This window comes from Oncorhynchus keta, chromosome 13 (assembly GCF_023373465.1).
Source record: "Oncorhynchus keta strain PuntledgeMale-10-30-2019 chromosome 13, Oket_V2, whole genome shotgun sequence".
NCBI lineage: Eukaryota > Metazoa > Chordata > Actinopteri > Salmoniformes > Salmonidae > Oncorhynchus > Oncorhynchus keta.
The window spans coordinates 15,343,080-15,356,615 of NC_068433.1; the positions used below are offsets into that span (position 1 = coordinate 15,343,080).

A 13,536-nucleotide genomic window follows, 5' to 3' on the forward strand; every position below is an offset into this window, starting at 1 on the left:
AAAGGTGAATTTGTCTCCCTGTCTCTGTTGGAAAGCAGACTGAACCAGACAGCACAACCTGTGACAGTGTGAAGGATTACCTGTCCCTTGCCCTCTTGTCCTTTGCTATCCTCCCAACTTTTTTTTGTGTCCTCTCCTATTCTCGTCCTCTATGAAATGGGACAGACACATATGTGCACCAGTGTTTAGTACCTTTTGAGCAACCCTGTTCAACAAATTAGGTTATGCAAAAAACATTTTTTAAAAGCATTTTCTTCTTTGACATATGTATTTGCCAAGTGTCTACTGTCTAGAAGGGGGTCAACCTATGTTGCTGACTGGACCCTATGCTTAGCCGTTCCAACCTCTTCCTTCTTACAGTCGACTCCCAATCACGGCCTGATGTGATACAGCCTCTTCTCTGCTGTTATGTTTGTGCATCACGTGTATCACATTTCTTCCTGTTTCGATTCCAGCTTTAGACTATTCCCATCAGCGAGCATTATGTCAACTACTCTGTAGGTTGCCTTGTCTCTCAAACAGGAAGTGTCAGCAAGCCACATGCCAGCTTATTCTGAAGGTTCTACCTCGCACTATAGCCGTTTTACTATAGCGGTCCATTGCAATAGATACAAAGCTCTATTAGACAGCTATGGTAATTAACAACTACAACAACTACCTATAGGAAGGACATCAATGGATCTGAGTGGATACAATTTAATTTTCAACATTGCAAAAGTAATCCACTGCCCCGCCTAACATGGCCAACCAATTAAATAAAAAATGAATTAAAAAAACTATTATGTCACATGCTTGCTGGGGGTCCAACATCCAGCAAAGATGTTGAATTGAATAACCAACTTCCAACACATATTCGTCCTTAACATCAGGTGCCTTCTTGATCGAGATGCAAAAATCTAGTTTTAACAAAAACACTAGTAAGAAAAAAAAGATATATACTGTATATAATGCACACCAAGACAGTCAGCCTTTTATTCAGTCATTTGGTCAGAGAAAATACCTTACTAAAATGCATTTGTAAAACATACATCACTTCCTGAAAACAAGGATAGACAAGAAATTCAAAACACATACATTCTTGGCACACATCCAACTCTTCATTTATCTATTTTTAATTTTTTATTATCAAAATACAATTCATCTTAATCTTGACTAACAAATTATATTGAATAGATGGTATGTGGTATGTGTGTGTAATTATGCCCCTCGCCACTCCAGTTCCCAGAACACCTTATCAACCAAAGTTTCATTTTCCATCTTGCTGAACCACTTGCGGAAATGGCTAATCAACTGTAACAAAAAAGTACAGACATAAAAATACAGAACAAAAACTTGTTTTGTATTCAACGTGTAAGACAATATATTCCTTTTGATTTATTCAGTATGTGATGGAGGAAAACATCTGACACTGAACTTCTGTACGTATTTCTCTCTATATTCTCACTAACTACTGTTGCTCATTGCAGCTTTTTACAAAAATATTTTTCTTGCAATTATCCTGCTATGTGGTTGTTTTACCAATTCATTGTATGATGAATGTAATGTAATTGGAAGATGTGGGGATGAATGTAACGTGATTGGAGGATCTGGTGATGAATGTACTGTGATTGGAGGATGTTGTGATGACCTCACATTTTGCAGGACCTCTGTCCGTGTGCCACTATCCTCACAGATGGAAGGTTCGCTGGAGGAACACGCCATAGTCATAGTTCGAACTCTCACCGTAGCACCTGGCAGAGAGAGGGGGGAAGAGAAAGGAAAGAGAGAGCGAGCGAGAGAGAGAGAGAGATCCATGTGAGTTAAGATGTAATGTAAGGGAGTGATGAAGAAAGGTCACCCACAACAAACATTGTCACCGATCATTATTAGATAAGTAAGCAAGATATTTCAACAACATGTAAATATGTCTGATGTGGTGAGTAATTTTACTTGTGGTCTGTGATGTTTGGACGGGCTGGCTTTCCTGGGTTCCCGCCTTCACTCGTACTTCGAAGGTGTAATTGGTCCCAGCATGCAACTCATGAAATGTGTAGTTGGTTGTGTGCGTCTTGTACGTCTGCGTATCATTCCAGAATTCAGTTATGTATTTCACCAGGTACATTATTTGTACACCTTGGGATGCCACGGGGGCTTTCCATGACAGGGTGACATGACTCTTATTGAAGAAATCGATTTGGGCTGATTGCGGTGGGAGAGGAACTAAGGGAAGGAGACAGGGAAGAACGATAAAGAGAGGAGTGACAAAATTAGAAGGGAAAATCATACATTTCAAAGTGCAAAACCTCGCAAAGGTCAAAAGCTTTTCAAATTCACATCAGATGTTGCCCTTTGACACTGTACTGTACATTGTAAGAATAATATTGACTAGATGTCAACAATAAAAAGTCTAAATGTCTTTCTTATATTTTTATACTACTGCTATGTATCAACATTGATGGAATGTGTTAATCTATTCAAAGAGAGAAAGATTAACTAGTAACTCACGAGTGAAATTCGCAGTGGAAATTGGGTAACTCTTGAGATACCCATTCAGAGTGGTGACTGTCACTAAATATTCAGCTCCTGCCTTTAGGTTTGTGAATGAGAGTTGACTTTTAGTTGTATTCTCTGTTTCCACTTCCTCGTTAGAAGAGTTTAGCTTGAGCTGAACACTGAATGTCTCGTAGTTTCCCTGAGGAGGTGTCCAGTACACTGTGATGGTGTCCTCAGTAATGTCCAGCAGTAAGTTTGCAACTTCACCTGGAGCTATGGGGGAGAAAGGGAAAGAAGGATGAATGTGACACAAGAAAAATATATAAAAAAGTGACAAATTGAGAATAATAATGTTAGTGTGAAATGATTAGGCTATTGCTATAATAATATTCAGTTATTATACACCATTCACAAAAATACTATCCACCTTACCAATCAACCACCAAATAAATCCACTACCTAATCAACCACCCTCTCAATGAACTAATGCCTCATTATCGTCACTCCGGCGAGAAGTTTCCCCTAGGTACGGGTCTAGGATCAGCTTCGCCTCCCCAACCTTAACCATTAGTAGGGGAAATGCAAAACTGACCCCCGATCAGTGTGTCCAGGGGTAATTTCACCTTACACCATTATCATCTGTCCATACTCACTGGTGCGGCCAATCGCTTGGCTGGGTTCTCCCTCAACCGATCCATCGGGCACCAGTGCCACAACGCTCAGCCAGATCTTGGCACCTGGCAACTGGTTCCCCACCGTCAGAGTCGTGTTTTTCAGATTCTTCCAGAATATGACAACCGTTCTATACTCAAAATAAACAATGGCCTTGTGTCAATCCTGTTCACATGCGTCCTTGTCATACACTGTAGTTCAGAGTCTGTTCTCTGTTCCATAAAGCAGGGTAATGGAGTGTGTTCTATACATTACATTTCTATGTGAATTTGCATGCCATTTTTACATGCATGTTCTGACTGTTCCCATGACGCAACAGTTGGGTCTGTTTATTTATGAAAGAATTAGCAGTAGAAAGTCAAATGGCAAAGCTGGGACCGAGAGACTGAAAAACAGCTTCTATCTCAAGGCCATCAGACTGTTAAACAGCCATAACTAAATCAGAGAGGCTGCTGCCTACATACACTTAAATCTTTATCCACTTTAATAAATGGATCACTAGTCACTTTAATGTTTACATATCTTGCATTACTCATCTAATATATATATATATGTGTGTGTGTATATGTATGCATGTATATATATATATATATATATATATATATCACACACACACTGTATTTTATACCATCTATTGCATCTTGCCTATGCCGCTCTGTCATTGCTCATCAATTTATTTCTGTACTCAGCAAAAAATGAAAGGTTCTTTTTTCCAAGACCCTGTCCTTCAAAGATAATTAGTAAAAATCCAAATAACTTCACAGATCTTCATTGTAAAGGGTTTATTAAACTCTGTTTCCCATGCTTGTTCAATGAATCATAAACAATTAATGAACTTCTTGACGCTACCCATCCCGTTAGCGGGATCATTTTCTGAATAACATAGCGCCACAGTCAAATAATATTACTAAAAAATATTCATATTCATGAAATCACAAGTGCAATATTGCAAAACACAGCTGAGCCTTTTGTTAATCCACCTGTCGTCTCAGATTTTGAAATTATGCTTTACAGCAAAAGCAATCCAAGCGTTTGTGTATGTTTATCGATAGCATGACATAACATTATGTACACTAAGCATTAAGTATCTAGGTCACGAAAATCAGAAAAGCAATCAAATTAATCGTTTACCTTTGATGATCTTTGGACGTTTTCAATCACGAGACTCCCAGTTACACAACAAATGTTCCTTTTGTTCCATGAAGATTATTTTTATACCCAAAATACCTCTGTTTGTTTGTCGCGTTATGTTCAGAAATCCACAGGAAAGAGCGGTCACGACAACGCAGACGTATATTCCAAATAATATCCATAATGTCCACAGAAACATGTCAAACGTTTTTTATAATCAATCCTCAGGTTGTTTTTAAAATATATATTCGATAATATATCAACCGGGTGTGTAGATTTTTCAATAACACCGGGAGAAACAATGGCCGCTTTACTCTGTAGCGCAAAACTCACTCTGAGAGCCCCCACCTATCCACTTACGCAATGTGATCTTTCACGCTCAGTTTTTTAAATAAAAGCCTGAAACTATGTCTAGACTGTTGACACCTTAGAGAAGCCACAGAAAAAGGAATCTGGTTGATATCCCTTTAAATGGAGGATAGGCATGCATAGGAACAGAGAGGTTTCAAAATAAGAGACACTTCCTGATTGGATTTTCCTCAGGTTTTCACCTGCAATATCAGTTCTGTTATAGTCACAGACAATATTTTTTTTTACAGCTTTGGAAACTTTAGAGTGTTTTCTATCCTAATCTGACAATATATGCATATTCTAGTTTCTGGGGCTGAGAAATAGGCAGTTTAAAATGGGTACGTATTTTAGCCAAAATTGAAAATACTGCCCCCTACACGCATGAATGAACATGCACCTGGGGAACGGTCGTTAAGACACTAACAGCTTACAGACGGTAGGCAATTAAGGTCACAGTTATGAAAACTTAGGACACTAAAGAGGCCTTTCTACTGACTCTGAAAAACACCAAAAGAAAGATGTCCAGGGTCCCTGCTTATCTGTGTGAATGTGCCTTAGGCATACTGCAAGGAGGCATGAGGACTGGAGATGTGACCAGGGCAATAAATGTCAATATCCGTACTGTGAGACGCCTAAGACAGAGCTACAGGGAGACAGGATGGACAGCTGACCGTCCTCGCAGTGGCAGACCACGTGTAACAACACCTGCACAGGATCGGTACATCCGAACATCACACCTGCGGGACAGGTACAGGATGGCAACAACAACTGCCAGAGTTACATCAAGAACGCACTATGCCTCCATCAGTGCTCAGACTGTCCGCAATAGGCTGAGAGAGGCTGGACTCAGGTCTTGTAGGCCGGTTGTTAGGCAGGTCCTCATCAGAAATCACCGGCAACAACGTCGCCTATGGGCACAAACCCACAGTCACTGGACCAGACAGAACTGGCAAAATGTGCTCTTCACTGACAAGTTGCGGTTTTGTCTCACCAGGGGTGATGGGTCAGATTCGCATTTATCGTCGAAGGAATGAGCGTTACACCGAGGCCTGTACTCTGGAGCGGGATTGATTTGGAGGTGGCGGGTCCATTATGGTCTGGGGCGATGTGTCACAGCATCATTGGACTGAGCTTGTTGTGCGCGTTAACGTGTTCAATGGACTGAGCTTGTTGCTGTGCGTTAGAGGGAATACTTCCTCCTCCCTCATGTGGTACCCTTCCTTGCAGGCTCATCCTGACATGACACTCCAGTATGACAATGCCATCAGCCATACTGCTCGTTCTGTGCGTGATTTCCTGCATGACAGGAATGTCAGTGTTCTGCCAAGGTCAGCGAAGAGCCCCGGATCTCAATCCCATTGAGCACGTCTGGAACCTGTTGAATCGGAGGGTGAGGGCTAGGGCCATTCCCCCCAGAAATGTCCGGGAACTTGCAGGTGCCTTGGTGGAAGAGTGGGGTAACATCTCACAGCAAGAACAGGCAAATCTGTTACTTTTGATTTTGACCCCCCCCTTCTTCAGGGACACATTATTCAATTTCTGTTAGTCACATTGTAGAAAAGGCCCATGGAGTTGGTGGAAGAATAATTTAATTCATGGCCACTTGCTCAGCTGGGCTAGGGGCGCTTTAATTACGTCAGGTGGAAATGTCCGACAGATCTCAACTCCATAAAAGGAGGAAACCGCCATGGCCTGATCTCGCTGCTTTCTCTTCCATAACTCTGTCTAATCCAGAAATTCTGTGCATCCATGAATCTACACTACCCAGTAAATATACCACTTTATGGTTAAAGGAATTCCTGCCTCAGTCTCACCCATTCCTCTGTCACCTGACCACCTGTTCACCGTCAGTCATCCTACCTGTCCAGCTAACTCAGATTCCACTAATCTTTCACCCGTCTGTGGAACTTGTTTAGTTTATGTCTCAGTTGTTGAATCTTGTTATGTTCATACAAATATTTACATGTGAAGTTCGCTGAAAATCAAACGCAGTCGGCGTTTCTTTTTTTGCTGAGTTTATGTACGTATTCTTATTCTATTCCTTTACTTAGAGTTGTGTGTATTAGGTAGTTGTTGTGGAATTTTTAGATGACATGTTATTTATTGCTGCACTGTCGGAACTAAAAGCACTAGAAGCATTTTGCTACACGCAATAACATCTGCATGTGACCAATCATTTTATCTGCCGTTTGTTTTTAGCTACGACTTGTTAACGTTCTATAGCGGCCAAAAATACTGGATACAGTTTCTATAGTCTCCTCATTCATTCATTTTATTTAGTTAGCCAGGATACTGCACCCAGTAACAATTGCCACTGTTTTCAAGGGAGTCCTGAGTTCCAGCCTACATACTTGATAACATGTCTATAGTAAACAACATACTTGTTAACGTTCTATAGTAGCCCACATACTTGGTAACGTTTCTATAGCAGTGTACATACTTGATAACGTTTCTATAGTAACCTACATACTTGGTAACATTTCTATAGCAGCCAACATACTTGATAACATTTCTATAGCATTCTACATACTTGATAACGTTTCTATAGCAGCCTACATACTTGATGTTTCTATAGCAGCCTACATACTTGATGTTTCTATAGCAGCCTACATACTTGATGTTTCCATAGCAGCCTACATACCCGTTTTCTTCTCTCCAGGCGTGCGCTCTGTACCCAGAGGTGTTACCTGTCGGCCGTTCCCATTGGAATTCGACACTGTTATTAGTAAGAGCACCCGGCTTTAAGTTTGACACCATTCCTGGTTCTGAAGGGGAAAGGAGAGATCAGTGTGTGTGAGCTGCACTGAACATTTGGATTTTATCTAACTAGGCAAGTCAGTTAAGAACAAATTCTTAACTCCAAATATAAATGTATAAAACTGACCTTTTCAAATCAAATTACATTAACTTTCTCAATGGAATGAAATTAAAATGGAATTTGAAACAGAATGTCTTATTATTTATAGTTTCCCCTATGGAAACGTTCCTCTAGGAAAACAAGTTAAACATTTGCATAGGAAAAACAACAGCCGTGCTCTGACTCACTGGTGTAGGAGGGGATATCCAGCCGATCTCCCTCAATGGACTTGTCCTCCACCTCGGCATTGACCTCAAACATGTACAACCCTCCTGGTATCAGGCCTTTGACCAGGGCGCTCTCTGTGCGTGTGGTCATTTTCAGGTCGGGTTCACCCCTCACCTGAATGGTGTACAAGTCACGGTTGCCCTCAGGAGCGAACCAGGTCAGAAAGATGCTTGTTTCTGAGACATTGGCGACATTGAGTTTTTGGATCACGCCAGGCTCTGAGAGAGAATTCATGATCAGTAGTTAGCATAATCGTCATTATTGATATCGATGTCTTCATATTGTTACAGTAATATCATAATAAATATCTACCGGTACACAAATATATCTGTCTAGGATCTCTACAACTACTAGTATTAGAAGTAGTGGAACAGTAGCAACAACAGCAGCTGTAGTGGTCCTATTCAACATTAACATTTGCTACTGGTGGTATTCCCCATATTCACTGGTGTAGAAGGAGACGTTCTGTGGATTGAGGTCTCTTCCACACTTAATGGGGAACACCTGGACTCTGTACTGGGTTCCGGCGGTGAGGCTAGAAAGGTCATAGGTCTGGTTCAGACTGCTGTGGTTTAGGGTCAGGTTGTAGTCAGTGGACTTGACCTCCATCCTGTATCCGCTGATGTCACCAGGCCCACGGGTCCAGCTCAGAGTCGCGCTGTGTAGTTTCTTGTTGGTCATGGTGGCATTACCGTAGAAACGGTCTACATACACAGGTGAGGTGCGGTTTTTGATTGGGGTGGGTTGAGGTGAGGGGGAAAGAGAAAGAGGGGGGAAAGGGTGCAAGCCAAAGAAAACACATCAATATGTTTATCAGTAAGTTATGCACCCCAAACATCAACATCTCAGTCCACTTCAAGGGAACATCACAGTAAATTAGAAATATTCGTATTATTTTTTTAAAACCACCCCCTACCTTCATAGCAGATATAAGGAAGAAGCTCTGAGCAGATTTTATCGAACCAAAGTCCAAAACTGAGCATGGCTATGCAAGGCTCCTCAATGTACACGTCTGTCTCAGTTTCATTCGTCCCATTGTTCCCACTAGTCATATTGGTGCCATTGATGCCACCAGTAACTCCAGGAAAGAACGTTGATCCCGTCATGACAGACGTCATCTTTGTCACGGCTGGTGTCTTCGTTGACGATGCAGTCATGTTTACCTTTTCTGTGAAGTCCGTACCATGGTAGCTACTATTAACAGTAGTTACTGGGGGAACACTGGTAGAGTTGCTGTTATTGGTGCAGCAACACCCACAGTAATTGGGGGGGGTGGAATAGTAGTTGTTAAAGATGTTCACAGGATTCTTGGGCTTGGAGAGTATGGGGCGACCGGGGTACCAGTTCTGGAAGGCGAGGGGGTTTCCATTGGACCAGCGGGACCAGGGGAAGGAGCCGTTGTTCATGGTTTTGCGGAGGCCGATCCAGTAAGAAGAGGTCAGGTTCTGGGCAAGTTGCTGGATGTTTTCAGGGGTCAGGCTCACCATCTCCTTGTAGCACACCTAATAGGACAAGGATAATATCAGGTATATTGGGTCAGTAATGGTCCTAGAGGGCCACAATGTGTGCCAGCTTCTGTTCCAGTCCAGCAATAATATTTGATAACATCATCATCTAATCATTGTCCTCGATCGAGTCACTGGTTTAACCAGGCGTTTTAAAGCTAGGTTGCGGTTGACAAAAGCCTGCACACATTGGACACTGCTGTTTTACATTGCGTACAAGAAGTCTGTGTGTCCAGGAAAGGTGTCCCATGGGGACAATAAAGATGTTTCCATATTTTAGTGTTCTACCTGGCAGTGTAGCCTGGCCTGTTCCCAAGTGGAGGAGTTGGACTGGAAGAAGTACTGTCTCTCAGCTACACAACACACCACCAACACAGCTGGGAGGAGGGAACGAGGAAGACATCTGAATATGATTTAGAGTTAACATTCATATACAGCTTCCAGTCATTTTCAGTTTCAGTATGATAATCAATGATCCTATTCAGCAAACGTTATAATGCAAGGCTAAAAGTCATTTTAAAATTTGACTGATTGATTTTTAGCACCTGTGTATCATTCAGGGCCATACTCATAATGCATATCAGAATATAAGTGCTGATATAGGATTAATTTAGCCTTTTAGATCATATTGATTATAATTACATGGACACGGGGGACCTGATCCTAGATCAGGGGCCATATCAAGTGTCTCAGTGTAGGAGTGCTGATCTAGGATCAGGTTCCCCCTGCTCATGTAATCGTGTTCATTGTGATCTAGAAGGCAAAACTGTTCCAAAATCAGCACTATTGATTCAAAAGGTAAGTAAACGGACACTACTGTTATTCCATGTCTACAACTGGGTGCCATTAGATTTGTTTGATGGGATGTCTTTGCATGAGTTTGCATATGAAGGAATGCTAGTCCAGGAAGTTTGGGATATATTTTTTCCAAACAGAATATCCATTGTAAATGTCACTTGAACATTTTTTATTAAAAAGAATGAAACAATTCTCACTCTTGCGCCTTTCTTTCTGGTTTAATAACCTGCCAAATACAATATCTGCTTTCCATGTTAGTTTTGCTTCCCTTGTTGGTAGAACTTACTTAATGATTGTTTGTTTTTTAGACCCTAAAAAGGTTCACCTTTCTGTAGACCTTTAATCAACACATGAAAAACAATACATTTGTGAAACGCAAGACTTGAGCTCACCCCATAATATCAGGTGTTGAATCCTGCCCATCCTTCGACTGGAACGATTCAGACTTCTTTGTTCTGGTTACCGTTTTAGATATTCTCACGGGAATACATTTAAATCAGACAAACAGCTGTTGAAATCCACTAAATGTATCCAAGATGAACTGAAGAGGTTAATCAATATCCCAAAAACTTACCAAAAGGAGTGAGAACAAACCAACTGCGGACACAGCATTTGATCTTAACACCTGTGCAGGCAACGTCTGGCTCTCATTTGAATATGGACACACGGACTGCATTCAGAATGAGGGGATGGAGAGAGAAGACTCACAGGGAGTGTCATTGGAGTATTCAGAGTATTATTGGAAAACATATTGACGTGAACAAGTTGAGTCCCCCTAACATGTCAAATTATATTTGATTCCTAGAGCATTTAATATCCCATGCTTATCTGTATGACTTATTCAAAATTGTCCATGAATGGCTGCAAAAATACATAGCCTCATATAATTAATTTACAAAGACAAGTTGTCACATCAGATTTCAAATATGTGATAACACTGGCAACATTGGGAAGTGGAACTATAAAATAAGTGTGGGGAATAACAGTAGTGTTCTTGATGACAAGCACAGGAATGACCCTATATTGTTGCTCATTGTTAAGAATGACAATTGTTCCACTGATCAGACTAAATATAGCAAATATCCCGAAGACAAGATGACAAATCTACCCCTACACACTAAACTAAATTATGTTTCTATTTATTGTCCACCCATAAAATGGACACTTTTGGGTTCATAATCTGTTTGACGAAATTCTTTTTCATAGTTCCAAATCAGGTCACGGTACCAAACGTCCCTGCTAAAACATACTCTGGGTCTGTCACAGCCTAAATGCCAATCACCAAAAACACTTTTGTAAGTGTGGATTAAATATGCTGTCAAAAGGCTGCATTCTGCGATAGGGGCGGGAGTAACAGCAACCTCATTTTGTTGACAACATCGTACATACGTTTTTTTTTTTTACAGTTTTAAACTCTGGGTCTGTCACAGCCTAAATGCCAATCACCAAAAACACTTTTGTAAGTGTGGATTAAATATGCTGTCAAAAGGCTGCATTCTGCGATAGGGGCGGGAGTAACAGCAACCTCATTTTGTTGACAACATCGTACATACGTTTTTTTTTTTTACAGTTTTAAACTCAGCGATAAAGGTTCTAACGCCATTCATTGCCACTCTAATCTTGAGGGGTGTTTCTTTAAAACATGCATATCCTATCCCCTTGATCCTTAACATAACTTCACCAATAATATGCTTCAATGTTCCGCATTTCAGCGTTGTAGCAAGACAGGGTAGATTTTCGCTCGTGATGTTCAATTGCAGTCGCAGATGCTCCGATTTCAAAACGATTTGGAGCACAGTTGAAAAGTTAATGCACTGACTATAATGGCCTAATTAGAAGAATAAAATCAGTATTTTTCAATGCGCGTTAGATAAGGTGTGCCGTGATTAGTGTTTCACGGCCTGAGAGTTGGCGAAAATGTCAAACAGAAACATAGACCTATTTTTGATATCCTGTCCACTTTTTTCCCCCGCAGTCTGTAGGCTACTGCGCATTTTCCATATTTGCGGGTTTGGGTCCAGTGCTGGCTTCAGATTTTCACTTTATTGCAGTGAGTCGGGTGGTTGCGGATGGATCTTTAGCTACTGCAGGTGGGTGCGGGTGAACAAACAGCTCACCCGCGAATTACTAGTGCTCAGCCCATTTCTGTACTCCTTGTACACCCATGACTCCAACACCATTTAAGTTTGCTGACGATACGATAGTGGTGGGCCTTACCACAGACGTAACAGCCTACAGGGAGGTGGTCAAGAGTCCTGGCAGAGAGGTGCGAGGAAAACAGCCTCGGTCTCAATGACAGTAAAACCAAGGAGTTGATGGTGGACTACAGGAAACGGGGTGAAGGGCTGCAGTGGAGAGGTTCAAAGGCTTCAAGTTCCTTGGTGTGCACGTCACAGATGACCGGGTATGGTCCAGTCACACCACCACCGCGGTGTTGAAGGTAACAGCGCCCCTAAGACCTCAGGCGACTGAAGAAATGAAGCATGGGCTCTCGGGTTCTCAAGAAGTCCAACAGAATACAATTTAACGTTATTCCACTGCGTGACCAAGACACTACCCACTTTATATTTGTAAATACCAATAGTCCATTATTACCATGAATACTACCTCTTACTTCTATGACTTATTTATAACTTGACTGTTTTTGTCGTCATTAACTGATAATGTCCTGAACTGCTGAGGGAGCTCCCACAAGCATTTCACAACACCTTTATACCTGCAGTAATCTGTATGTGACGTATAAAATGTGATTTGGAGCCAAAACAACTAATAGAGTTCTTGCCACAGGAGGCTGCTGAGGGGAGGATGGCTCATAATAAAAGCTGTAATAGAGGGAATGGTATCAAACACAAAGAAACCATATGTTTGCCGTTTGACACCATTCCAGATATTCCATTCCAGTCATTACTATGAGCCCGTCCTCCTCAATTAAAGGTGCCACGGCCACCTGTGGTTCTTGCATAAACCACAGGTGTACCACAAAGGTTCTTTTGAAATCAACGACCACTCGATTACAGATGGTAGTTTCTGGTATTTGATAAGATGACTATCTCACTCCCATTTGGGAACTTATCTACTGAATCAACATGGCTCCCACATGCAAACAAAATGGAACTACAAAGAAGAATTTGTTAAATGGATGCAAGAGATACTTGGTTTTGCGTTATTCCTCCACACATGCAAAGCATGCTGGGGTCAATATGTAAACATAGCAGTAGGGGTCCAGAGTGTCGCAGTGGTCTAAGGCACTGGATCTCAATGAAAGAAGCTTCAGTTCCCTACAGTTCCTGGTTTGAATCCAGGCTGTATCACATCCGGCCGTAATTGGGGTTCCCATAGTTAAATAAAGGTTAAATAAATAAAATATACTTAGAGAATGGTCTGGGACAGTGAAGTAGGTCAGCTGAAATAATAGAGTATGCAACATTTGGTTCTGGGTTCCGAGATTACGGGTAGTCTCTAGACAACCTTGTCACGCACCCATGTCACCTTGTTCATCCGCAGGGACTTTGTATATTTTTA

At 41.4% G+C, this 13,536-nt stretch overlaps 1 protein-coding gene across 1 annotated transcript; it reads right to left on the bottom strand.

Moving 5' to 3' along the window:
• Positions 1–958: 958 nt before the first annotated feature.
• LOC118391917 (receptor-type tyrosine-protein phosphatase eta-like) lies at positions 959–13,463 on the bottom strand. The gene is made up of 13 exons (XM_035783417.2): positions 12,232–13,463; positions 10,589–10,684; positions 10,407–10,490; positions 9,505–9,593; positions 8,628–9,213; positions 8,158–8,415; positions 7,672–7,929; positions 7,268–7,391; positions 3,126–3,274; positions 2,485–2,745; positions 1,930–2,199; positions 1,633–1,730; positions 959–1,290 (listed from the first exon to the last, which is right to left on the bottom strand). The coding sequence occupies exons 3-13, from the start codon at positions 10,435–10,437 to the stop codon at positions 1,198–1,200; spliced, it is 2,217 nt and encodes a 738-aa protein (XP_035639310.1). The 5' UTR covers positions 10,438–10,490; positions 10,589–10,684; positions 12,232–13,463; the 3' UTR covers positions 959–1,197.
• Between the last annotated feature and the right edge of the window lie 73 nt (positions 13,464–13,536).

What these genes read in the sequence shown, in the direction of transcription:
- LOC118391917 (XM_035783417.2), bottom strand. Translation starts at nt 10,437, where the DNA reads ATGGGCAGGATTCAACACCTGATATTATGGG. An exon ending in TCCTTATATCTGCTATGAAG is followed by an intron (nt 8,416 to 8,627) that starts GTAGGGGGTGGT and finishes CTGTGTATGTAG; the next exon opens with ACCGTTTCTACGGTAATGCC. An exon ending in CCAAGCGATTGGCCGCACCA is followed by an intron (nt 2,746 to 3,125) that starts GTGAGTATGGAC and finishes TCTCCCCCATAG; the next exon opens with CTCCAGGTGAAGTTGCAAAC.